At 37.9% G+C, this 26,582-nt stretch overlaps 1 protein-coding gene across 4 annotated transcripts in view; it reads left to right on the forward strand.

Annotated features, from left to right (window-relative positions):
* Positions 1–23,915, forward strand: part of MAN2A1 (mannosidase alpha class 2A member 1) — a 119,838-nt gene extending 95,923 nt beyond the window's left edge. For all 4 annotated transcript variants that reach the window (XM_061478702.1, XM_061478703.1, XM_061478704.1 and 1 more), the window contains 3 exons: positions 13,599–13,793; positions 19,967–20,077; positions 20,966–23,915. In XM_061478702.1, coding sequence (XP_061334686.1) covers positions 13,599–13,793; positions 19,967–20,077; positions 20,966–21,118 — 459 coding nt within the window. In that variant the 3' untranslated portion in view covers positions 21,119–23,915. The remainder of the gene's footprint in view (positions 1–13,598; positions 13,794–19,966; positions 20,078–20,965) is intronic.
* The last annotated feature ends 2,667 nt before the right edge of the window (positions 23,916–26,582 follow it).

Raw genomic sequence — 26,582 nt, forward strand, 5'->3', positions numbered from 1 at the left:
TCTCCTACCCCACCCTGAACAGCATATTTTAGTGGCAGTTGAGCTACATTGATGTGTTGTGGATAGGGAGAATTCTTAAATAATCACTAGCATAATAAGGTAGCCTGTATTCTATTAAGTCCCTAAACCTAACATTACCTCGTTTTTGTCTTTTGAATTCTAGCTCATCTAGCTAGTAGTAAATATGCTGATATGTGCAGAAGACTTCACATTTATTTGTTTTGCTGAAGTCTTTGTAAGTGTCCCCCCAAAAGCCAAACTGGATACCACAAAAGACGTATTCAAAATTACCATGTTGTTCATTAGGTAAGCTATGTATGTAGTAAAATCTGGACAGATCACTTTACATTATACTCATCTGATTTATTGACAACCATGTCCCTGAGACTTCTGTTGATGTTGTTACCTTGTTTTGACACAATTTCTAGATGCATCTTTTTCTTTTCCTAGAATGTAACTAGTAACTTAGTTACTAGATGAAACTAAGTCTGTTAGTTTTGTCTTTGCAAGCATTTTTTGGCTGTGCATATCTTTTTCTCTTCTCTCCTAATATTAATTTTTCTTTCTCCTCAGATTAAGCAAGAACTCGATTTCATTTTTAAGTGAAAGGATTATTATTTAATTGAGAATGAAACTGAGTACAGTTACGCATATTTGCTTGTCAAAAGAGTAATTGTTTCTTTATATTTGAATAGATAGACTTCTGCAGTTATTCTGACTTTTGGTAAAAGTAAGCATTGATATCTTTTCTACTTTCCAGGCCTTAGTATGTGATATTGTTAGCGTCGAGACAAACACATAACCACCGGGATGGTTATATGAGGTGCTTTATTGAGGCGCCGGGAACCAGGGGTACGCACCCAAATCTGGTTCCAATTCCCGTCACATCACGTTCGCAATTTATACACTAAAAATTTCGTAACTAATACATATTCAACACAGATTACATCATTGACTAATACATATGCATCAAAGATTGCTACATCAATCTATTACAACATCAGCCTCTTCTGCGCTTGCGCAGCCCCCCTCTGGTGGTTGCCCTGATGAAGTAAGGAGTCTTCCTCAGATGAAGTAAGAAGTCTTCCTCAGGTTGTCCTTTTCACCTTTCCTCTACTTGGCCAGGTCCCAATCGTCCTGTGGATGTTAGCATTCTCTTATCTTCACCAGGATGCTTCTGGTATGCCCTTTTTGGCTATCTTAAACTTAGGTTCTGCTTGGGTAGAGTTTTACAATACATACACCCACACTCCCCTCACCATATACAGTTATGTTAGCTCTTGCTACCAGGACTACCATTGTATCATTTAGTTACAGAGTAACTGTGATACAAAACGGCAAAGTTAAAACGTCTTCTAATATACAAAGCCTCACTATTGATTTATAAATTTCTCAAATATAATAATTTTACTATTTTATATGATTATTTTATTGTAAAAACTTCACCCTCTCTAACAATATTAGTATAATAATATGAATAAAATGGGATTTATAGGATGTGGTAATATGTTTATTTCATCAGTGACATAGCTGGAGAAAAGATGCCCTGTCAAGCACACTTTCTGCTTCAGATTCCTATTTTACGCTTTGCCTTGACTTGTTCAATTTATTTAAATGGATTTTAGCCTACTCTCAAGCAGAGAGGCAGGATCCAGTGGCTCAAATACCTACTATGTTTTGGGAGAGATTGTTTAGAATGATACAGACAGTTAGTAGAATCACAGGTATGTTGCAGTCAGATAACAAAATTCCTTTTATTCTACCAGATACATCTACTTTTTTCCGATTAAGTATCTGTCAATGTCCACTTTTTCTGAAAGCACATGCTTGGTGATACAGCCATTTCTGTCTGATTATTGAGTTGTATTTACCATTTGCTATGCATATTTGCATGCATGTATATGTTTCACGTACTAGCTATATGCTATACTGTGCATTGCTATGCTATGCGTAACCACGCCTTAACAAGTATAATTGATGTTTCAGAAAAGCAGAAACTCGACATTGGCTTAACTGTTACCATTTAGAAGCATTTTCAAGGCCATGTGTGACAACCTCAGATATTCTAACAGCAGTTTTAATTATGACTACCATAGTGAACTCATTAAATATATACAAAAGCTTGAATTTTGAAGTTTTGGGGTGTTACAGCGGCGACAAGTAAAAAAAAAGAAGGGGGGGGTATTTCCCTCTTTTCCTGCTACACAGAGCACAGTGCATCTTCTTCATAGCCTTGCTACATATATTTAGTAAGGGAGGTGCACTGGTTCCATATGAAGAGAGAGTTGGGTATATTTTAGTGCTTTACAGGTTTCCTTAAAATACTACATCTAAATCAGAATTACTGTTACTATTTTATAGATGATACTCTGTTTCTTATTCTGAAAGTTTGTGTCTGCTGCTCAAGAGCAGTGTTTCCATCTTTTATATATCTATAGACACTATCTGCTTTCAGGCCAGCACTGTCCTTATTTTTATGCCAGGGAACCTTACAGCTTAATTTCTTTCAGGTATTGTTTTTTCTTGACACTGGGTCAAAGATGTGTTGGAGAAGGTTTCTAAATAAAGACAGAGTTGTCTCCAAGCATGTGGTAACTGCACAAAGCTATAGAGAGTGAATGTTCTCACCCTACAGCAGCCACTCACTGTAGCTGGCTTATGGCGAAGTAGGGAGTACAGAGGATTGCCTTCCTCTGATTTCTGGACTTACAGCTGTGTCTGTTTGGGGGGGGCTCTTTTTTTGTTTTTATTTTGTTGGTTTGTTGGGGTTTTGTTTTGGGTTTGTTGTTTTTTTCACCATGTATGTGTACATAACTCTACAGTGAATCACATTGCTTTGGTTGTTTTAAATTGTCTCCATTTGTGAGTACCTGTCTGCCAGCTCTGTTTAGAAAGAAAATATTTTACTTCTGTAGTATGCATGGTATTCAAGCTTAGTCTGTCCACTTTTAGCCAATGTAATTCACCAAAGCAGGAGGGTAGGCCTCTGTAAGGTGTTTTCTGAGCTTATGTGAGCTGGTGCAGTTTGAGGTCATTACCACTTTGAGGAAAATGTGAGCTCTGGCAGTAGGCCAGAATCCGTCTTAGAGAACAGAGAAAGGTTGCAAGTACAGGGTCTTACTGTATTCTCCAATGAAATAACTCTCTAGGGATAATCATGAAAAAAGGTGTTTCCATCAGCTCTTCGCATGTCTTCCAATGCAGATAGCCTCTCTGGAGGCCAAAAATTAAGATATATCATTGTGTAGTTTCTGTCTTTATTATCAGTTTGGTGACCTACTTCCTCATCAAGGTAGAACTTCAGAAAATTTCTGATCACTATGTTCTGTTATCTTTGGAAAAAGGATAAGCTCTTCTCAGTTAACAGGAAAAAACCATGTCCCTTCTACAGCTCTAGCATGGGTTAATGTAGTTAGGCATTATGTTCCTCTTCCTTTCTCCTGTACCAATATAAACAATATGAGCACTGGAAGAAGAATCAGAAGATAAGAAATAAAATTAGTGGGAGATGCTATAACTAAAGTATAAATTAATTTTATTGTTGAGAAAAGCATTTAATAATGTCTGCATTTATGATCCCTTTCATCCAACTATATTGCTGCGTGTTTGTCAGCCTCAGTAATTACAGTGGTGTGCTTATGGTCATGGGGGACTAGTTAGTTACCCTGCCATCTGCACTCTTCTGGACACAGCGAGCAGCTGTTCTCCAAATGAGCTACACAATTGCTATCATGGCATGTGATTAAAGACTGACTAAATTAAACACGAGGACCTGAGAGCCATTGAAGGAAGAGTGATAGGTGGATAAAGTGAAGGAACCTAAGCAGGGAGGAACAGAGCACACTGAACTGGCAGGCTGCTCCTGTGGCCATGAAAGAACGAAGATGACTCAGCAGAAACCACTTTGTGAAGACTGAGGTCATTATTGCTTAAAGAGGTCCAGGACTTACAGGATTTGGAGGAGAAAAAAAATCTTGGCCTTGTTTTTCTAATTTTTTTTTTTAAAAAGAGGCTTGTTATGGGATGTTGTGGGACATAGGAGGGGAAAAAGAAGGATCGACAAGTAAGTAGGGAAAAATTTGAGTAAATGAGGCATAAAAGGGTTTGCATAAAGTCCAGTGCTTGACCTCCACAGCCTATCCTGTATTCTTATTATTCTGTGTGAGTATGCAACGTTTGTCTAAATCTCTGTGAACCAATAGTCATCTTCAGGTAAGACTAGGAAGCAGGTAGAAGCTCCAAATTTACCTGGATTTGATTATCAGTAGCAGTCCCAGGTTTCCTCACCTGCAGCCTTAGTGCCAACTGAGAATCCACAGGCAGTACAGAAACTCTGTGGTGGTTTTAGAGTCACGTTGAACTAACTCACAGCTTGCTGGGTATTTTACAATGCCTCAGAATTTTCATTTCTTCTATGATCAACCTTCAGGGACCTTTTTCACCTAGTGTAACAGAAATGCATTTTCTGTGTAACAGCCTTCCCAGTGAATGGATAGAAAATTTTCCAGTCCCTGAAGTGAAGAGATAATAACACTTTTTGTCAGCTCAGTTGATTCCTCCTATGCTGGTCTCTTCAATGGCTATCAAAACCCCTAAGCATTCTAGATCATGGTTCTCATGATCTAGAAGAACTTGAAACACATGGCCAAAAAAATTTATGCTTTGATGTGCAAAAATGTAACTTAACTGATGAATATTTCAGTGTTGACAAAAATACACACATGAACAATTCAAGCAGATCCAATACTTATATTTTTCAGGAGTTCCCCCCACCCCAGGGTTTCAGGAAAGTCCAGTGCTCTAGTATATCAGAAAATAATCTGGCATCAGTATTCTTGTTTACAGGCTTTGTAATATTTCAGGATAGCGGCCTCACATTTGTGGCTGTTATTTCTGGTTGCAATTTATCCAGTTTTCAATAAGAATCTAATTCATTGTAGAGGGCCTGGTGTTCTTTATAGAGATTATTTGAAGAGTGTTCTGCTGAAGATGCTTTTGCATCAGAGGTATTAGGTGTTCTGACTCCCATTGGTCAGAAAAGATCTTTGTATCACCTTTTTTGACTAATATACAAAATTCCCTCTGTGACCACTCCCCAGTTTGAAAGCTGCTTGAAGTGATGGTCAGTGTTTTCTTTGACACATGGTTGCATCGGCATTCACACAGTATGACACACAGTATGCTAGAGATTGGAAGGGACCTCAAAAGATCATCTAGTCCAATCCCCCTGCCGGAGCAGGAACACCTAGATAATGTTACACAGGAATGTGTCCAGGTGAGTTTTGAATGTCTCCAGGGAAGGAGACTCCACAACCTCCCTGGGCAGCCTGTTCCAGTGTTCCGTCACCCTCACTGAGAAGTTTCTTCTCAAGTTTAAGTGGAACCTCTTGTGTTCCAGTTTGTACCCATTACCCCTTGTCCTATCATTGTTTGCCACTGAGTAGAGCCTGGCTCCATCCTCGTGACACTCCCCCTTTATATATTTATAGACACTTATAAGGTCACCCCTCAGTCTCCTCTAAACTATAGAGACCCAGCTCCCTCAGTCTTTCCTCATAAGGGAGATGCTCCACTCCCTTAATCATCTTTGTTGCCCTGCGCTGGACTCTCTCCAGCAGGTCCCTGTCCTTCTTGAACTGAGGGGCCCAGAACTGGACACAATATTCCAGATGCGATCTCACCAAGGCAGAGTAGAGGGGAAGGAGGACCTCTACTAACCACCCCCCTTCTAATACAGCCCAGGATGCCATTGGCCTTCTTGGCCACAAGGGCACAGTGTTGGCTTATGGTCATCCTGTCGTCCACTAGGACCCCCAGGTCCCTCTCCCCTACACTGCTCTCTAACAGGTCGTTTCCCAACCTATACTGGAACCTGGGGTTGTTCCTGCCCAGATGCAGGACTCTACACTTTCCCTTGTTATATTTCATCAAGTTATTCCCTGCCCAACTCTCCAGCCTGTCCAGGTCTCGCTGGATGGCAGCACAGCCTTCTGGCGTGTCAGCCACTCCTCCCAGCTTAGTGTCATCAGCAAACTTGCTGATAGTACACTCAATTCCCTCATCTAAATCGTTGATGAATATATTAAATAATACCGGTCCCAGTACTGACCCTTGAGGCACTCCACTAGTTACAGGCCTCCAACTAGACTCAGCCCCATAGATTACAACTCTCTGGCTTCTCTCCTTCAGCCAGTTCGCAGTCCACCTCACTACCTGATCATCCAGACCACACTTCCTCAATTTAGCTGTGAGGATGCTGTGGGAGACTGTGTCAAATGCTTTGCTGAAGCCAAGGTAGACCACATCCACCGCTCTGCCATCATCCATCCACCGTATTATTTCCTCATAAAAGGCTAAGAGATTGGTCAAGCATGATTTCTCCTTGGTGAAGCCATGTTGACTGCCCCTCATAACCCTCTAATCCTTGATACGCCTTAAGATGGCACCAAGGATAAGGTGTTCCATCACTTTCCCAGGGATGGAGGTGAGGCTGACCGGTCTATAGTTACCCGGGTCCTCCTTCTTGCCCTTTTTGAAGACTGGAGTGGCATTTGCTTTCCTCCAGTCCTCAGGCACCTCTCCCGTTTCCCAAGACTTGGTAAAGATGATGGAGAGTGGTCTAGCAATGACTTCCGCCAGTTCCCTCAGCACCCGCGGGTGCATCCCATCTGGACCCATGGATTTATGGATGTCCAGATTGCTCAACTGGTCTCTAACCCATTCCTCATCGACTAAGGCAAACTGCTCCGTTGACCTGACTTCATCTAAGGTCTCGGGTACAGGGCTCTTCAGGACTGCCCGCAGCAGAGTAGACAGAGACAAAGAAGGCATTCAGTAACTCTGCCATCTCTGTATCTTCTGTCACCAGGGCACCCATCCCGTTCATCAGTGGGCCTACATTGCCTCTGGTGTTAGTTTTGTCTGCCATGTATTTGAAAAAGCTCTTTCTGCTGTCCTTGACCCTTCTCACCAGGTTTAATTCTAAGGATGCCTTAGTCCTCCTAGCTGCCTTCCTACATCTTCTAGCAGCAGCCTTATATTCCTCCCAAGTGGCCAGCCCCTCCTTCCATGACCTGTAAACTCTCCTCTTCCACTCAAGCATACCCAGCAATTCCCTATTTAGTCACGCAGGCCTCCTGGCTCTCTTCCTTGACTTCCTACGTGTCGGGATGCTCTGATCTTGAGCTCGGAAAAAGCAATCCTTGAATGCCAACCAACTATCTTGGGCCCCTTTACCTTCAAACAGCCTTGCCCATGGGATTTCCCCTATCAATTTCTTGAAAAGGCCGAAGTTTGCCCTGCTAAAGTCCAGGGTTGCAATTCTACTTGCTATTCTACTAGTCCTGCCACACAAGATCCTGAACTCCACCATCTCGTGGTCGCTGCAACCAAGGCAGCCCTCAACCCTTACTGCTTTGACCAGACCCTCCTTGTTAGTGAGGATGAGATCCAGCAGCGCTCCTCTCCTGGTCGGCTCATCCACCATTTGCAGGAGGAAGTTATCATCCATACACTGGAGGAACCTCCTGGACTGTGGCTGGGTTGCTGAGTGGTCCTTCCAGCAAACATCAGGGAAGTTAAAATCCCCCACGATGACCACGGCCTGTGACTGTGAGGCCGCTCTCAGCTGCCTGTAGAAGGTCTCGTCAACTTCCTCACCCTGATCTGTTGGTCTGTAACAGACACCTACAACAGTATCGCCCCTGCCAGCCTGCCCTTAATTCTCACCCATAGACTGCAGTATAGGACACTGAAAAAGAATTAATCACCTTAGAAAATTAATCAAATTTTCATCAGTGACTGGTTGCTATTTGTTGCATTATGGGTATAAATCCTATTATCTAACATTCTTCTACCTTCCTCCTCAAAAGCACTAGGAGTATTTAGAGGCACACAAAAATCTAATTCCAAACATTGACCTCACAAGAAAGATACATCCGTATCTTGAGGACTTTCAGAACTTGTTAGACTTTGATTATACTTTTTGTCTTAACAATGTGCAACTTTGGATGAGTTTAAAGCAAGCACATCTGACTTTCACTTTGTGAGGTCACAGCCAGGCAGTCTTGCATGTAAAGCCTTGCAGCTAAGTTGAAACTATTTACTGCTTGATGTCAGTTTCATGAATTTGACTAGTATCAGTCCCAAATAAAACCTTATCCAAGTTGTGAGCTTCAGGGCAATGTGTGTGAAAGAATGTAATGCAATTTTCTCACTTTCTTCTTGCTTACAGATACCTCCTTCCTCAAGTGGGGAGCATTCTACATAGTTAAATGATGTTGTCTCCTGTTTTGTTTCTCACCTATAAGCAGGCTAGCACAGTATTACCCCATCAATTCTCACGTAGAAGCAGGATCTCATCAAACATGCAGATGAATTATCAATCTTTGTGTTGTACTTAAAGAAAAATTTTTTCATTCCATGTTTATCTTCAGGAAGTTTTAGACTCTTTGGCTGACCATCTTGCTTGCTGTCAGTTGCTAGATTATGATTGAGAGATTTATTAATATCACCTCCCTATACCAATGCTCTGAAGAGTTTTTTTTACTCCACAGGTTAGATTTTCCAGTTCAGAAGCTGCCTTTGAAGAGTGCTGCCAGTTTGTTTTCTGAACCTGTGACAGAGGAATTGATAACAATTTTTTCTTCACACTATGTAAAAGGGAGTTGAAAGACTTTTTCCTTCCAAGAGTAGTCTAGGTGGTTTGGTATCAGACTGTTTTTATCTGCATCCCTTGATTTAGCAGGCCCAGAATTCTGTCTGTTTTCCAGATTTTGAGTGCACTGAGACACCAAGTCAGCATCCACATTTCAGCATGTTTGATCAGGCAGTTTGGATGTGGTGGGGTTTTGGAGTTATAATTAAGTTTCTTTCCTAGCTAGGGCTGTACATGGCAGAGTCTAAAGGAGGACTAAATAGTCAAGATTTGGGATTTTATATTCTTTTTGCCTCAGTTTCTTTTTCTTTCATATTGGAAAGTTTAGACTACTAGTCTGTGCTTAAGAGTTAATTGTTTCCCCGTTAGCTCAATTGAACTCCAGTTACCAGCTCTTCAGCTTTACTTTCTTCTCTACAGTATTTTCCATTTCTTTCTTCCATTCAATTACTAAATGATTTCTGAAGAGTCTAATTGGTGTTTTCCCCCTCTAATTAAGGACCTAATTTCCTCAATTTAAACTTATGCCAGAAAACCCTTCGAGTCTTTTTTTAAACTGTTCCATCTTCCATTTATCAATAAAATAGCTTATTTCCAAAACAATTTCCAATACAATTTCCCTTTTTATAGACAAGGCTAGTCTTAAGACTTGTTGCAAATTTTTAACCTAAGGTGTACTGGAGTGTGATTTGTTTGTTTATTCTCAAAACTGAAAGAGTTATTCACTTTCAATGACAAGGAAAGATGCTATATGAAGATTTGTTTGCAACTATTGCACAGTCATACAAGAAGCTGTATTTCAACTCAGTTTTCAGTTGGATAATTGTGCACAAATGTGCTGTAAGGTAGTTAGAAAAAGCAGTGTTTGCTTTGATTAGAGCTCATTAAGCCAGCACTCAGCTATATTAGTGGCATTCGTCGGAATCTTGGCAGTACATAATGTTCATAAGGCTGCCAGTGGAGCTTCATTCACACTTTGAGTGCTAAACACTGTCATTGAAGTTGAGGAAATAGTGCCATGTTTGAGAGAGCAGTACTTTAGTTAGATAGAGACTGTGGGACTGCATCTTCTGACTTAGCATGAGCAGGATACTGCTGAAAGCCACCCACACAGTGAATATGCATATAGAGTAACTGTTTTTCCAAATTTGTTGTCTGTATGTGCAAACCCTTTCCATCTTTCCCATTCCCCAGAGTCCTGTTTAAATTTTGGATCACTAGGTTGAGAGAGGAAAGAAGTAACCTTTCGTTACTTCTTTTGTGCCTAGGAGGTAGTGGGATTTAAAGTGTCCCTTGTACATCCTCTGTGAGAGCTTGTCTTCACAGTGTTTCCAAAACCCTGTTTCCACTGCTCTTCTGGCAGCTTTTGACATCTGTTGTGTTCTCCATTCCCATTGCTATTACATATTACAATTCTGTTGGTGCAGTCATCCCAAGCTGACTTGTCATCCAGATGTGGGAATACAAGCTTTTCAAAGTTTTGAAGTAGATAGTATTTAAGTACAATGCTGTGCCTATGTTAAAACATCTAAATACAGCAGGAGCAAGAATAAGACAAGTTGGATCAGCTCTGCTTCTAGTATTTCCAGTGCCCTTCAAGACTCTGTTTCTCTGCAATCCTCGGTGATTTCTAGAATCTGACAATTGAGGAGCCACACTAGTTCTGCTACAGTTTATCTGAGAATTTTGGCCTATTGCGCATGAATAGGAAATTGTTATCTCCTACCCACATTCTTCTTCAAAGTTTTCCATGGCTTTCCTTTGGTAATTCGTGTTTTCTCAGTTGCAAAATGCATTACTGCATCTTTAATAATACCTTTAATAATACCTTTTTTTATTCACATTACTTCCATTAGCTTTGGAGAGGGTTTTGAAGGATTTAGTCCTAGGAGATTGACCGTCCTGTGCTATCTTTTCCAAGACAATGCTGAGGATTGATCTGATAGTTTTATCATGGCGGTTTGTTTAATTTCACAGCCAGTATACAAACTTGCTCCCATTTTTTCTTCTACTTTTCATCTCTGGGATTTGGGCAAGATTTTGACCCAGGGGTGTCATGCTTATGTTTTTGTACATGGTATTGTTTTGTACACGTAACAGAAGTTTTCAGAAGGGTCTCAAGTCCTTCTGCTCAGGGGTACTCTCAATCCCTTCATCCCCAGACTGTATTAATAAAAGGGGTTGCCCCCACCCAAGTGCAGGACCTTGCACTTGGTCCCATTGAACCTTCTGAAGTTCACATGGGCCCAATTCTCGAACTTGCCCAAGTCTGTCTAGATGGCATTCCATCCCTCTGATGTGTCAATTATACCACTCAGCTTGGTGTCATCTGCAAACTGATGCGACCATCCAGACAATTCCTTATCCACCAACCAGTCCAGCCAACACATCAATATCTCTCCAGTTTAGAGAGAAAAATGTTGTGGGGGACTGTGTCCAAGGCTTTACAGAAGGCCAGATAGGCCATATCCATAGCCCTTCCTTTGTCCACTGATGTAGTAACTCCATCATAGAAGGCCACTAGGTTCGACAGGCTGGCTGTTGCCTAGGTGAAGCTGTGCTGGCTGTCTTGGATAACCACCTCCCTGTCCTCCATGTACCTTAGCATAGCTCCTAGGAGGATCTGTTCTATGATCTTCTCAGGCACAGAGGTGAGCTGACAGGCTGGTAGTTCCCAGGGTCTTCCTTTCTACCTTTTTTTTTAAATGAGTGTGATATTGCCCCTTTTGCAGCCACCAGGGACCTCTCCTGATTGCCATGAATTCTCAGATACCATGGAGAGTGGCTTGGCAAATACATCAGCCAATTCACTCAGGATTCTGGGATGGATTTCATCAGGTCCCATAGATTTGTGTATGTTCGGGTTCCTCAGTGGTCAGAAACCTGATCTTCACTTACAGTGAGAGAGACTTTGCTCCCCCAGTTTGTGCCTTGCAGTTCATCCACTTGAGAGGTGTGGGGAGAAAGCCTGCCAGTAAAGCCTGAGGCAAAAATGTTGAGTACCTCAGCCTTCTCGTTGTCCATTGTTACCAGTTCACCAGTTGCAAGGGCTTTTGAAACATCATATATACACATATATATATAAAATAATGCTATTTTAAATATTATAATAGGATAAGTTATTTGACTGTTTCATGTACAATTTGAAAGAAATTCTAGAAGACCTTTTTTTTCTTCCCCCTAGTTCTCAGGTGCAAGCAGTCTACTTATTTCACAGGGAAAAAAATTAAAGTAAGAAAACTGGTGATAAAAATGCTAGACTGACTCTAGCATTTCTATGGCAACAAAGTAAACTGTGTTCCTTTTGGTGTGAAACAGTGAATTTTTCTTTGAAAGAACATGTATATGCACCTTTTCTCTGTGGGTAGAGCATGCATGCCGTCAGTTGAACAAAAGACTTTAGCTTTAGCATACTTAGAGCAAGCTTGCTCATACTTTAATTGGGAAAAAAGGAAATAATGATAATGAAGTTTGCCAGTGATCTTGAACTATTCAAGGTAATAAAAAAAATAATCAAGGCTAACTGAAGAATTGGAAGACTCAAGACATTAAGCAAGCAGTAAGGTGGCAGATGGAATTCAGTGTAAACAAACGTAGTGAGGTGCATGGAGGAGCAATCCTCTACAACTATCAAGTGTTACCATTTTTGGAAAGTAATTTGGAGGTCATAATAAATCTGTAAAATTATTAGCCTCAATGCTTAGGAGCTATCAAAGAGGCAGTGTAGTCATTACAAAGAGAAGCACCAAGAATAAAACAGAAATTACCAACTTGCATCAATTCAACTCTGGCATGTTTTCAATTCTACACTGTCAGATGTATTTAAAGATGCTGCAGAGTTATAAATAAATATTCATACATGCATGTGCACCCCAAAACCAGGAATTACTTTTATGCATGTCCGTTATAAGCTGTTAAATAATCCTCCCTTTTCCTTTTAAGTATCTCCCATTTATTATTTCCATGTTTTCAGCCTATCATGGAAAGCGAATTTTAAGATCTCAGTCTTTAAGATACTCTTTTTTCAGTAAACTTTCTGCAAAGTTTTCCCTAAAAATCACCTCTTTAACCTTAAACAGTGATTTATCTGATTAAGTATGCAAGGAAAAATAAGAGCAAAATAAGTTTTCATCCATTTCTGCTGTATCTTCACTGACATCCTGTAGCAGAAAACAGCTTTTTAAAGTTTCTTTTATTTTCTGGCTTCTGGGGACCTTTAACTAGCTGTTGTGAATATGTAGGACTTGGTCACCTCAGGTTTGTAACACAGCTTCTGCAGCCATGTAAAAGCACTGCAAATACCAAACTTGGGAAAGCAGAAAACTTGTCAAGTCTCAGGGGAGAGTCCATTCAGTTCCTGCTGGGATGACATTGAATAAGGCTGCTAAAAGAAATCTTTTGCATTGTAGGCCTGGACAAAAATGCTAGTTGCAATTTCTTTCAGCAGGCAGTTTTAGAACTTAGATTTAAAAAGAAAGAGGGATGTAAGAGACAAGTTGGGTGAATCTGAAAAAATAGGTAAGAAATACAGGAAAGAAGATCTATGCAGAAAAGGAAGCCTGCAAAAGATGAGCTGACTGTCCACATTCAGGTAGGTACTGAGTAGTGAGAAGCAACTTGCTGAACTAGTAGCTAGCTTCTTTCTCTAAATGACATTGTTTACGCATCAAGGGCTAACATATAAAAGTGAGAAATGTCGTAAAGTGGGGTATTGTCTAATGATCATTTTGAAAGATGTACTAATGATCTGTAAAAACGGGACATATACCTAGTACTAAAAGAGAAATAGTGGATGATGAGAAGTTTCCAAAAGTAATTAAATAGTCTTCAAATTAATTTTTTTCCAGTGAATTAATCGAATCATATAGACGGTGGGTATTGAAATTTAGACCTGATGGTATATTAACTTGATTTTGCAAATATTTTCTGTTGTATTTTGCAGAATCAAGAGAAGGCATCAGTCAGTTTTCCATCACTTCTTAGCCATATGACTTCTTCTTTCTTAAATCATCCTGTAATTCCAATGACAACATATGCTGATTCTGGTGTCCCAGAGATGCTAAATACTTTTTCTCCACTTATGTCATCCATGCCTTGTGACATGCATATAGTCAATCTAAGGACAATCCAATCAAAGGTAAGGTCATGCTACTATTTTTATGAACAAACATATGATATAGCTTACTAATACAGTGTAATCAAATACTTTATTCTAGGAAAGTAATTTGGAGGGTTTATATGGTATGAAAAACTGCAGCATGATGACTGTTTTTTATTAAATTTCCAAGAACTAGAGGCTTGTGTCTGAGTAACATGAAATACAGAATTTTTTTTTCACAACATAATAATAAGTGTTGTGCATTATTTTGTCTGTGGAGGGGGCACATTTCAATGTGTTCCCAAATTTTAAGAGCAGAAGGGATCATATACCATATGATATCATGTATCATATTGGCCTCTTCTGTATTAAGAATTAAATATAATTTGTCTTTTAAATAAAGCATATTTTTTTTTTAGATAATTCTGATTCCATTTTGGAAGGCTTCAAGAAAATCTGCCACATACTGAAATCTACAGGAGTAAATTATTTACGCTTAAAAATATTTTAACACAATACCTATTTTAATTTTTCTGACATCAGCTTACAGTCCTTGGTTCCTGTGAAACCCTGTTCTGTACTCAATACTTTTTTCCTTGCAAAGGAACCTACACAATTGTAACCACCATATTTCAGTTTTCTTTTTAATGAACTATAAAGTAGAACTGTTTGTACATCTTGTGTAAATTCTTCCCAGTTTTTCAACACCTTTTAAAATGTGTGTGTATTAGCTATGTGATGTATTGCAGTATCACTCACCAGTGTTGTTGTACTTGGATATTTACGAACTAGTTGTCCCTTCTCCCTTAGGGTCTCCATGGTGGCTGGTAGAACTGCTCATCTCTAATAACCTCAGATTATATTAATTTTATCATATTTCATTTTTAGTCTTAATCCTTATATTAGATTTACAGAATCAATTGACTTTGTCACATTTTCTCTGATGGTAATTCAGTCTCATGTATACTTCTTCAGCTGTGACTGTTTCTTAATTTCAGAGTGGAATAATTCTTAGGCAGGTCTATGCCTTTGAATAGTTAGGAGGAATCTTTGTATTGAATTAATCTGCATGTGAAATGTATGTTCCACATTTCACTGTAAAATCTTTTCGTTTCATGAAACATCTTGTTTGCTTCAGCATGTCAAGTTTAGACCTTCAGGAACATGCAGCCTCTCCCTTTCCAAGGCCTAAACTTCCTCCCCTTGTTTGTATCATGTGGCCATGAAACCTGTAAAATGGAAGGCTGGTTCCATCTGCTTTTTTTGAGTTCAGTGTTAGTACTCTTAAGTGAATCTACAATTTTATCTGGGGTATACCATTCCCACTATCCCAGCTGGTATAACATTGTTTGAGGTTATGATCTCTTTGGTGTCTGCAACTGTATCTTTCAAAGATTACTTAATAGACAGCTTTAATGTGTGCACTTCAAAATGAAAGCTATCAGTAGTCTATAGGAGCACTATCTTTACAGACAGGACAGTTCTTCCCTACAGCAGTGTCGTGGCCAGACAGCTCGTTCACTCACTCCCCCCCTTCTTGCCCTCCCCCTACTCCTGGAGGGACGGAGAGGAGAATCGAGAAGAATGCAACTCCCACGGGTTGAGATAAGAAGAGTTTAGTAAATAAGGTATAACACAAATCACTGCTGCTACCACCAATAATAATAATGATAAGGGAAATAACAAAAGAAGAGAATACAACACCTCAGCACCAGCCAACCGATAACTACCCCCCCCCCCCCCCCCCCCCCCCCCCCCGCAGCCCGACCAAACACCGACCCATACCTTGTCCAACCCCGAGTCCACTAGCTCTTCTGGGTAACTCTCAGTTACACCCTGGAATACCACCCTTGTATGGAGTACCTCTTTGGCTAGTTTGGGTCAGGTATCCTGTCTCTGCTTCCTCCTGGCTTTCCCTCCTCCCTGGCAGAGCATGAGGCACAGAAAGACTAAGAAGGAGAAAAATTACTGCTACTGCTGAACTCAGGACAAGCAGAAATGTTGCTATACCTTGAAAATAATTTCTTGCATATGAGACAGTCTTTTTGAATCATAGAATAGTTAGGGTTGGAAAGGACCTTAAGATCATCAAGTTCCAATCCCCCTGCCATGGGCAGGACACCTCACACTAAACGATCTCAACCAAGGCCTCCTCCAACCTGGTCTTGAACACTGCCAGGGATGGAGCATTCACAACCTCCCTGGGCAACCTATTCTAGTGCCTGTTACCCCTTGTCCTATCACAACAGTCCCTAATGAAGAGTCCCTCCCCAGCATCCCTATAAGCCCCCTTCAGGTACTGGAAGGCTGCTATGAGGTCTCCATGCAGCCTTCTTTTTTCCAGGCTGAACAGCCCCAACTTCCTCAGCCTGTCTTCATACGGGAGGTGCTCCAGTCCCCTGATCATCCTCATGGCCCTCCTCTGGACTTGTTCCAACAGTTCCATGTCCTTTTTATGTTGAGGACACCAGAACTGCATACAGTACTCCAGGTGAGGTCTCCCTTTCTTGATCTTTAAAGAAACTGGATAACAAGTGTCATGATTCTGGCTAATTGATACATTGCAGTTTTTTCCAGAAATGTAGGCTACTTCATTGGTTTAGCTGTTGATTTTCAAGAAATTGTATCATTGCAATTTCACATAAAAAGAGTACTGAATTTAGAAAAGTATTAAGACTTAAGGTAGAAATCAGAATGCATGAAAACGCCTTAAAGCATAAATGAGAAAAAAATGTGAGGGGTTTCCTAGTTACCCTTTAAGTTCTGTTCCTCTCAGTGGAAAGAATATTGGCTGTTGTTCTACAATTGCAAGATTTGTGCTCTTGTGATGGAAGAGTCAAATACCTGAGGAATATAAAACTTAAAAACTGGAGCTGTATTTAAAAAATTCTTTGAGTTGTTTGACACAGATTTTACCTACTATAAATAGACTGTCTCAAGATATAAAAACTGAGTACATTTGTCCATTCATACTAAATATAAATACATTTTTTGTCACATTGCTTAAATGTTTCAGTGCATGTCTTTTAGTTTACAGTAATCAGATAAAAAACATATAAATGTTTTTTCTTTCTCTTCAAAATTTTAACAGTATTGCCATGGGATACTGCTTACAAGAAAGCCTATCAATTTGGTTTTTTTTTTAACCTAGAAACCTGATGTGAGAACTGCATTTTTGTTTCTCAGAGATCAAAATCAAAATAAATTTTGGCAGCTCTTCCAGGAAGGGTAGTCAGAGATTTGATAGTAGTTAGGGGATATTTGTCGTATGAAAAATGCTGTCGAGTTTTAGAAGGTTAAAGATGTTGTTTATTGAAAATAGAGAAATTTATTACAGGTTTTCTTTCTGTTAGCATAGTCATGTTTAGAAGTTGTATTTGTTGCAAACTAGGCTCATCCTTGCTCAGACATTTCTTAGGTTTGTATAAACTTAATCTAATTTACCTAGAGATCATATGAGAAGAGGCAAGTTAAAGTAGATGCAGCGGCTGTAGCAACTTAGTCTTACACATGCTATGAGAGTAGCTTAGAACAGCTTAATTGATAACACATGGATGCTGTGTGCATGATAAAGTTCTGGGAATTCTAAAAGTTTACCTACTATATCATTGATCTTTATATACTTACCCAAACTTTTTCTGAAGGCTTCATTAGTTTATTACCTTTCTATTTACAATCTTTTGAATCTTAATAATACTTAATTTAAAATTAGGAGAGAAATATTCATGCCATCATTTGAAATGCACAAATGTATTTGTTATGCAGATTTCTACTAAGTAATTCTACTGTAATAAGAGAATCTGTAGTTACCCATTACTGGCTTGTCATTTTAACATGAATTTACCCCATAGGAACTCAGGCTTTTGCGATATGAATTTTAATATTTGATTAATCTAATGTTTAACAGACGGTATTATTTCGTGTGCATAACTGTCTGCTTTTAAGTGCAACACTGTTGCATCAGTAACAATGAAAACAAAGTCGGGTATTTCATAGTTGGAGATGGAAAATAATTTTGTCACATCATTGTTATTTTACTTAATGTAAATAGTGGTACTAGTGTTCCAATAAATAGGATAAGAGCTTATTCAATTATCAGTGATATTAAGTACTGTGAGCTTGTTTGAATATGATGACTGTAGACACAATTCATTAATTAAAAATCTGGTTTTAGGTGATTATAAGCTCATGTCTATCATGAAAATCTCAACATAAGTTTTATTCAAGATTTATAAACTGTGCAAAGTTTTTAGCAGTCAGTATTTTACTGCAAAATGTCTCATTTCAATTGAAGATACTGTTTTTACTATGTTAAATTAGGAATTTACTTAGAAAGCACCAAGTTTATTTTTTGCCATGTACCAAGTTTACCATTTTTTGTTTTCTGAACAAGTACTTAATATTATGAATTTGTCATATTATGAAGCTGTGTCATGCTGGGTTTCAAAGAAGCTGGCTCTAGCTGTTCCCAGATCTCCTTTGCTAAGAAAAAAATTGTTTGGATCCAAGACCAATTAGGTTAAGACCTCTCTGGTTTGTTACACCTTCAGGAGCTAAAGCATCAGAAAGTGCTTGATGCTTGCTGGCATAGATTTCTACAAGGCAGTAAGTACTTACTGAAGTAAACAAACTTAGCTTGTGGCATTTTTTGGAAAAAGCACTAGTATAAAAACAAGTAAACCAGAAATAATTTAGAGAAAAATAGCCTGAAAACCTGGCTATTTTGGCTGTGGAGAATACCATCTTTTCTATGCCCTTATTATGTATGTGACAGGATGGAAGAGCTGAATAATACAAACAACAAAGAAATAATGTAATGCATTATAGAAAACAAATGATTAAGGTAAGCATAGTGGTACAGCTGCAAGACAGACATGGAGGTGCTGGAGTATATCCAAAAAAGAGTAACAAATAGCTGGTGAGCAGTCTGGAGAACAAACCCTATGCAGAGTGACTGAGGGAACTGGGATTGTTTAGTCCAGAGCAGAGAAGGCTCAGGGGGAACCTTGCTGCTCTCTACAACTGCCTGAAAGGAGGTTGTAGTGAGGTGAGTGTTGGTCTCCTCTTCTGAGTAACAAGTGATAGGACAAGAAGAAATGGCCTCAAGTTTTAGATTGCATAGTAGAAATTTTTTTTTCACGAAAAAGGGTTGTCAAGCACTGGAAGAGGCTGCCCAGAGAAGTGGTTGAGTCACCTTCCCTGCAGGTATTTAAAAGATGTTTAGGTGTGATGCCACAGTTCAGTGGTGGACTTGGCAGTGTTAGTTTGGTTGAACTCAGTGATCTTAAAGGTGTTTTCCAACCTCAACAATTCTGTGAAGGGAATCTTGTCATTCACCACTCGTATGGTGTGAGGATGGCTTGCATGCACATTCATCATTAATGTGAAGAATTTATTTTCTGATACTCCTGCTGTACAAGAGTAGTTTTCTGCATCATAATGTAAAAGAAAAAAAAATGAAGTTTCTGTGTAAATTGGAGTTACCCAGCCAGTTCTAGGCTGTGGCTTTCAATTCTGAAGTACATATCAGAAAATGATTCTGATTTGAGGCACTTCTCTGGTATCCTTGTGACCACTTATCCTGAGTAATTTTACTGGTTTGGTCCACACTAGGAAGTTATGGTTGTGGATTACTCTTGGGTTATTCTTTCATGCCTAATAAGGTTCAAGAGCACTTTATGTCTTAGAGAAACAAAAAAAATATTTAATATTTGCTTTTTAGTGTGAAGTTTCATGTACGCCTTAAGGTGTTAGATTTTGCAGGGCAGCTTTGCAGAATGAAAGCTTGATAGAACATAACAATGTTCTAGTTCATAGTCACATAGCTAGTTTTCGCTAGCTATTGTAATTTGCATGGGATCTCTTTGGTTTTGGCTTTGCCAGATAATTTTTCTGGGAAGCCAATTAATAAAACTGTGATTAAACTTAAATTCTGAGTCTGTACGTGTGCATCTACTGAGTCTTGAACTCCTTGGTTAACAACTTACATTTGTATTTGGGTAGGACTTTGTATATGTAAACTGCCTTGCTGTTTAGGTCTTTCTATGTTTATAGTCTTCTAAATATTAAAAGAAATATGAGAGTTTAATCTATGCTGAACATTGTTTAAAGCATAGATGGCTCCATCCCTGTAAGGTAATGATAATTTTATGAAGTTCTAAAATGTTCTTCTAGTTCTGCTACTTTCTGACTAATCTTTTGTTTGTTTGTAGGTAGATACTGAGCCATCTGATGAAGCTGCTCTGATTCTTCACAGAAAGGGATTTGACTGTAGATTTTCAAACAAAGACATGGGTCTGCTCTGTTCCACTACTCAGGGAAAGGTAAACTAACATTTTATAGGTATTGTAGAAACACTGATAATTAAGGCAACTAATAGATGAAGTCTGGGTAGTAATGTCTCAAGAGTTACACTTTCGGGATAATAGCTAAGTTTACCTTGAAAGCTGTTTTCCATTTGATAAAGATATGGATCTGCTGGTATGTGGGAATGACCATGTAAGCATTAACAAGTAAACCTGTAGGTTAGTTTTAATCTCATTAACTTTCTGTACTTGTTTTCATAAAACATAGATCAGTATTTTTCAAATAATTTTTAATAGTGTTTTAGAACTTTACTATCTAAAAAGAGTCAAGTTACATATTCTGAAGTGTATCTTTTACTATTATTAACATATCCACAAACCATGTGACTGTTACTTTAAAAACTTGCTTATTAGCATGTCATTTGTCTACCCCTGCTCACTTACATGACCTACACCACTGCAAATATCTGAGTGTTTTGCAGTTGCTGTAGAATTGATGTGATACATAAAATTATGAAATATAAATCATGAAACTTTGAGGGTTACAAATGGACTAGGTAGTTATGAATCTGTATAAATTTTGTAATGATTATCTTTTAAGCAGAAGAGCAAGTGTTGTTTTATTTGGAAACAAGATAATTTTAATCCAAATGTATCTAATCAGTTTTTTAATATATTGATTTAATTTACTTGCTTTGAAATGTGGCAAGTAAACAGTGCCTAAGAAGATTTGATTTATTGTGTAGCAGTTGAGACAAGACACTTAAAAAGTTCATATTTGATGTGAGAGTTGCTGTGCTGATACCTGTAAGGAGGGGTATCATTTGGATCCTTGTTGGAGATTTTGAAGGTATTTTCTAAATGTAGTAATATAGTTCTCTTTTTTTTTTTTTTTTTCCCTTCCAGGTAAAGGTGCATAAACTCTTTAACAAATTCAAAGTGGAAAGTCTTACACCCACATCTTTATCTTTGATGCATTCACCTCCAGATGCCAGAAATGTAAGTGAAATAAGTATGAGTTCTATGGAGATAAATACCTTCCGAGTTCGGCTAAGATGAAAGCTGGCTTTAATACTCAGATAAAGAGAAATCTGCAGTTGTATCTTCTCTAAGTTTTGCGTGCAATAAGAAGCACATTATTATTTTTCCAGCTTCTGGATGCTGTGAGAGAACCATGCATTCTATAATTTTTTTTGACCAACACAGTGAAAAGCCATGTTGCAAGCAGCTTACTTTGTTTGGCTGTTTTTTGTTTCTACTTACCCCACCTCCCCTTCCATATAATAGCAGCATCAGTATAAGTTAATGGAGCAAGTGAAGAAATTTCTAAGGATGTTAACCTCTCAACAGATTAAATCTCAGGTTAAATGCTAACTAACTATGTTTCTAGTGTTTTAATTTTCGTAAAGAGGGGATTGGATTTTAAACAGCCTTCTTTGCTGATCCTTGATGAATTTATGTACAGATAATTCAGTGTAGAAGTCCTGATGCAGCTTGTGAATAAAATAGAATAAAATGTTCTTACATAGTAGCTAATGTCCAAATATTTACAATTGTTTATATAAATGACAATAATCTCAATTTATTCCACAATTAATTTCAATTTACTCAACAAAAAGGGGATTATTAATTGTGGTAAAATGAAAACCTGCAGTACTTGTAATAAGTGATGGTAGATTTAATAGTTCTACCATTCACCTGAGTTATGTAAATACAAAAACATGAACCTACAAAATAATTTTGCAATGGAAATGTTTAATAAAACTCCCATTTTATTACTTGACACATTGGGATATGTGCAATTATTCCATTATCATGTATGATGAGAAATGTCAATAATTGTCATGAATACAAGGTTTTTTTACAAAAGTCAGATACAGTGTTCTTTGAAATGAGTTTTCTATTTCAAGGTTACCATATCAAGATTAATGTGCCTTATTTTTTGATACGTCTTGTTACAATTTTGGTGTCTATGTTAATGTTTTTGGGGAAAGGTAGTTTATATAATACTTAAGCTGTGTATCTCCTATTTGACAATGCTGGCCACACTCTGATCTGCACCATGTTTGTGCTATGTTATTCTGAACATTTTGACTATTTGAATGTATTAAAATGATGTCATAACATGAAATAAAAAATAATCACTGTAAAATCTAAATTCAGCTGCTTTCATAGAGAAATTGCAGCTTGATGCAGAGAGTTGATACTAAGCAAGGCATAGTTGGCGAACCCATCAGAACGTGCTTGCATATCGCAGACTGTGGTGACCTGTTAATTCAGAATCATGTGCCTATATTTTAACATTTTTCAAATTTGCAACCTCACTTACATTGCCAGTGTTCACCTTGACAGTGTTCACATTACTGAAGAATGGAGTCTTACTTTTGCTTTGTCTTCACTTAATTCATATTTAGTGTGGAAGCCATTCAAGTGTGAAAAATATTTCCCTAAGTAGAGTTGCTTTTTACAGTTAATGTATATAAATATCCACTCGCCTATGATCCCATTTCCTAATCTTCATTTATTTTCACAACTTTCTTCTATCTCTTGCTTATGAATTACTTTTGCATACATCATTGCTTATCTTTCATACTAATGCATGAAAAGTCATCGTAACTGGTAAAAAGATGTGCTATTTTCTAACTCTAGTATCACAGTTATTTAATTTCATCATTGTTGTTCTACAGTGTATCAAATTATATCATGTAGCTACAGGCTATCTTAAGACAAAACGAAAGTGAAACTTTAATTTCATGCATTGTCACAGGTTGGATCTCTGAGATCTATAGATTTCCCTACTTAATTCAATCTACTGTGCATTTTGTAATTAGTGGAATACTTGCTAGGATCTGGTGCAAGTTAATAATACAAGAACCACTAACCACAAGTGGAAAATCAGACAGATCCAGTAAATAAATGTTTTCATGCAATAAACATGTACTGTAACTTTTATTAGCTGTAGTATTTGAAAATACTGTTTTTTGTTGGAACTCGAAGCGTGGTAAGCTTGCCAGCAGAAAATTCCCATAACATTTATTTTTTTGCATCCTCAGAATTAAAATGCTTCAGAGACTTACATGTTCTGTACAAGAGCACGTTCAAAGTACTATTTCAGTTTTGTTAGGCAGAAAAGTTAAATTTTGATGCAATAATATCTTAAAGTATTTTGCCTGTTAAAATTGCTTCCAAAACATGTTTCGTATAGCATTCAGTCTTTTCTTTTATCATCAGCTGTACAATCAAGATGCCTTCCTTAACCAGCAGATTTAATCTTTGTTCCTTTATCTTGCATTTTTTTTGTGTAACAATTTGGGATCCTTTCCTGAAATCCTTAACTAAGCCAAAACTGCAGTCAAAGTCTGATAATAAATTTTACTTTAATTGGTTCAGAATGTGACTATTTATGGGGTTTGGGATTATTTTTAACAATTTAAAATAAATTCCTAGGCTGTATTTTTTTATATTGGATATTTCAATTAAGTTCTTGACTTTTTCTGTGCATTGGCCACCTAATTTAATCATATTGTTTTATTTTTTTTTTCTATTTTAAAGCTGCTGGGTTTATAACTACTGGTTAAGCGAACCAAGCATCCTTACTTTCCTTCCAGTAGGGTTTTAAAGACAATGTTGTTTAAGAAATGGGTTTAAATCTTGTAATTACTTTCCATACCAGAGTTGTACCTGTGCGGAATTTTCTTTTACATTCCTTTATCTTAAATGTCTTTGGTTTATTTGCTCATATTGTCTGAAATAAACTGATTTCAACTGAAGGTTTTGATACTTTTCTCTTGGAAGGTTTTATATCTCATGGGGATATGTAAAATATGATCTCTAATAAAATATAGTGTTATTGTGATATGTGTTCAGTGTCATTAATGACTTAAACATAACTAAAGAAAAAAATAAAAAGGTAAAAACAACAAGGTTGATATATCGGTAGCTTTTGGGGGAATGACAGTTATCTGTAGTGAGATGAACTGATGAAAATGCAGTCTATTTCATGGTTGTTAAACAGAAAGATGCTAACTTCAGAGATGAAAATGTGTGATTACACAGTACGGGAAGGGGATGGGAAGCTCTTTCACAAAAGAAATCTTGCACTGACTTAGCAGCAAATAGAAGGTGTAAAATTCTAATTTATTTTTACTTGAATTAATCTAATTTCTCCTTTAAACATTTGAGAAGAATGGAATCTGTTCTTGTAAATTAAATTAACAAAGACCCCATTAGAAAATAGTGAAAATAACAGTTCAACTGAAATTAGAAGACTTTTAAGAAAATATAATATAATGCTAATACAATATGCTGTAATTAAATATGACAAATTGAACAGGCATACATGCTTTAAAGGTTTGCTTCCCAAAGTACTGTTGGAGCTTGAGTGTAATAAGTTGCAACGACGATTAGTATAAATTTCAGTTAAGTGACTGAAGCTTATTTGATATTGGACTGGATAGTCTTAGCTATAAATACAAAAGTATGTATATACATAATTTTAAAGCTGATGTTTCAAGATGAAAGTGTATGACATCACAGCATCCAGCAATGTGTATGGGTCCAATTTAAAGCACCCCTTCACTTTTTTAAGGTCATCCTACTCTGGGATCCATTATCAGCATGACCATCTGGATAGAACATATTCTACTAATAACAGTTACCAAAGAAATAATCTTCTATTTTTTGAAACTAAATTGACTGTGTTTGCATGTGTGTCCACTGTGTTTTGAAATAACAGGTGCTAAATTTCTCTGCACGTCTGCACTGATACTGACACAAAAATACATTGCTGAGATTTAATAGGTGGTCGGTTATATATATGACAAAATATAAAATAGAAATTAAATTTGTTGTCTATTGTAGGATAGCTATTATGTCATAAAATGAAGAGTTTGCAACAACAAGCCAAAGGTATTAATTTTGTCTTCTAAAACAAGGAGCATAGAAAAAATTAACACATTTTCTAGAATAAGCTGAATTCATTGGAGAGCTTTGTTATTGTCAGTGTTCTTACTGATACAAAGTTTCTCTATCTCCAGGCATTTCTGTAAATATTAAAATGTGGACCTGTCAGTCTTTTATATGCTTGTTTTATGAGCTAATTAGCTATTGAAAGTCCCGATTGCATCACTAGCTTTTGTCTGCCAGAATTTCTATGTTGTATGAATAATGTGTTATTTATGTTACTCTCCCAGCTTGGGTAAATTATTTAGTAATACTGAGGGTAATGAGAAAGTTATTAAATAAACCCCAAAACATCATATATGTAAACTTGTGCTGTTTGAACTGTAAATACAGGGCAATCTTTAACCATGCATTTCAGAGCTTCAGGTTCTCAATATAACATATGCTTCCTGCTATAGAGTGCCTGTTAAAGGGATGTCCATTGACAGTCTTAAGTGATTCACATTATGGGTATCAGTGAACTGGAGACTTTAATCCCAGCAATATCTGACCTGCTTTACCACCAGCACTACTCCCTGTGCATCACACACATTCACCATACAGGAAAGCATGTACTTCTTCTCGAATCATGACCTGCAAAGTAACTTGTGGTCTTCTCAGCTATTCTAGTTTTATTTCTGTTTCTTAGTTATTCCTTTTGTGCTACCTTCTCCTTCCTTAGCATGCCAGCCAAGTGTGTAGTCAGTTGTAGGCTTCAGCATGTCCGCAGCCTTCCAGCTCTGGCCTGTGTGTGCTACAGGGCAGACAGCCTGCAGCATCAGTCAAAGCATGAGAAGTGTGGATGCGAGCTCTCAGCTGTTCAAGAATTCCATGGTTTTAATCTACAATAAGTATGCACATGGGGCACATGCCCTGCTTGCTTGCCACAACTGCTTCACAACACTAACCTGTTCTTCAGGAACATGTATTTTTCTAAATTTCTAAAAATTCACTTCAACTTTTCCCAATTTCTTGAAATAAATTTGTACATTAGTGAGCTGGAATTGTGTGTGATCAAGAACCCAGGAGTTCCTGGTACTCATCAAGAGAGATGGGGGAGTGCTGAAAACTCTGCTCTGTCAGAGCTCTGCTTAGGTAGAGGGGTAAACACGTTTTCCATTTCAGGACCTGTCAGTCATCCTCAAGTTTGCCTGTAACCTACCTTCCATAGGTCCTGAATGTTTTCAGAATTAATTGATCTGTCTTGATCACAGAATCGTAGAATAGTTAGGATTGGAAAGGACCAAGAAATAATAAATCAGAGACATTTTGCCCACTGTTACGGCATGGAGACCCTCTTTGAGTTTCATGTTTCCTAGCTGTCTTTTCCAGAAGCAGGTAGGCACAACCCTATTGATTTAACTACTCTGAAAAAAGAAATCTCTAGTTCAAGTAACTGTACAAATCTCAGAATGAGATGCAACCCAAAAGACTTTTTACAGCTTTTTCTTTAGAACTCAGATCTTTTTAAACCATAAGCTTCTTACTGGAAGAAAGAGAGATTGTACATTCTCCATCCCTAGCAATACTCAAAAGCCATCTGGGAATGGTCCTGGGCAAAGGGGCCCTGCTTGAGCAGGTG

This window comes from Pezoporus flaviventris, unplaced genomic scaffold (genome assembly GCF_033815535.1).
Source record: "Pezoporus flaviventris isolate CSIRO_AGI_PZ_B2104156 unplaced genomic scaffold, CSIRO_AGI_Pfla_v1 ptg000130l, whole genome shotgun sequence".
NCBI lineage: Eukaryota > Metazoa > Chordata > Aves > Psittaciformes > Psittacidae > Pezoporus > Pezoporus flaviventris.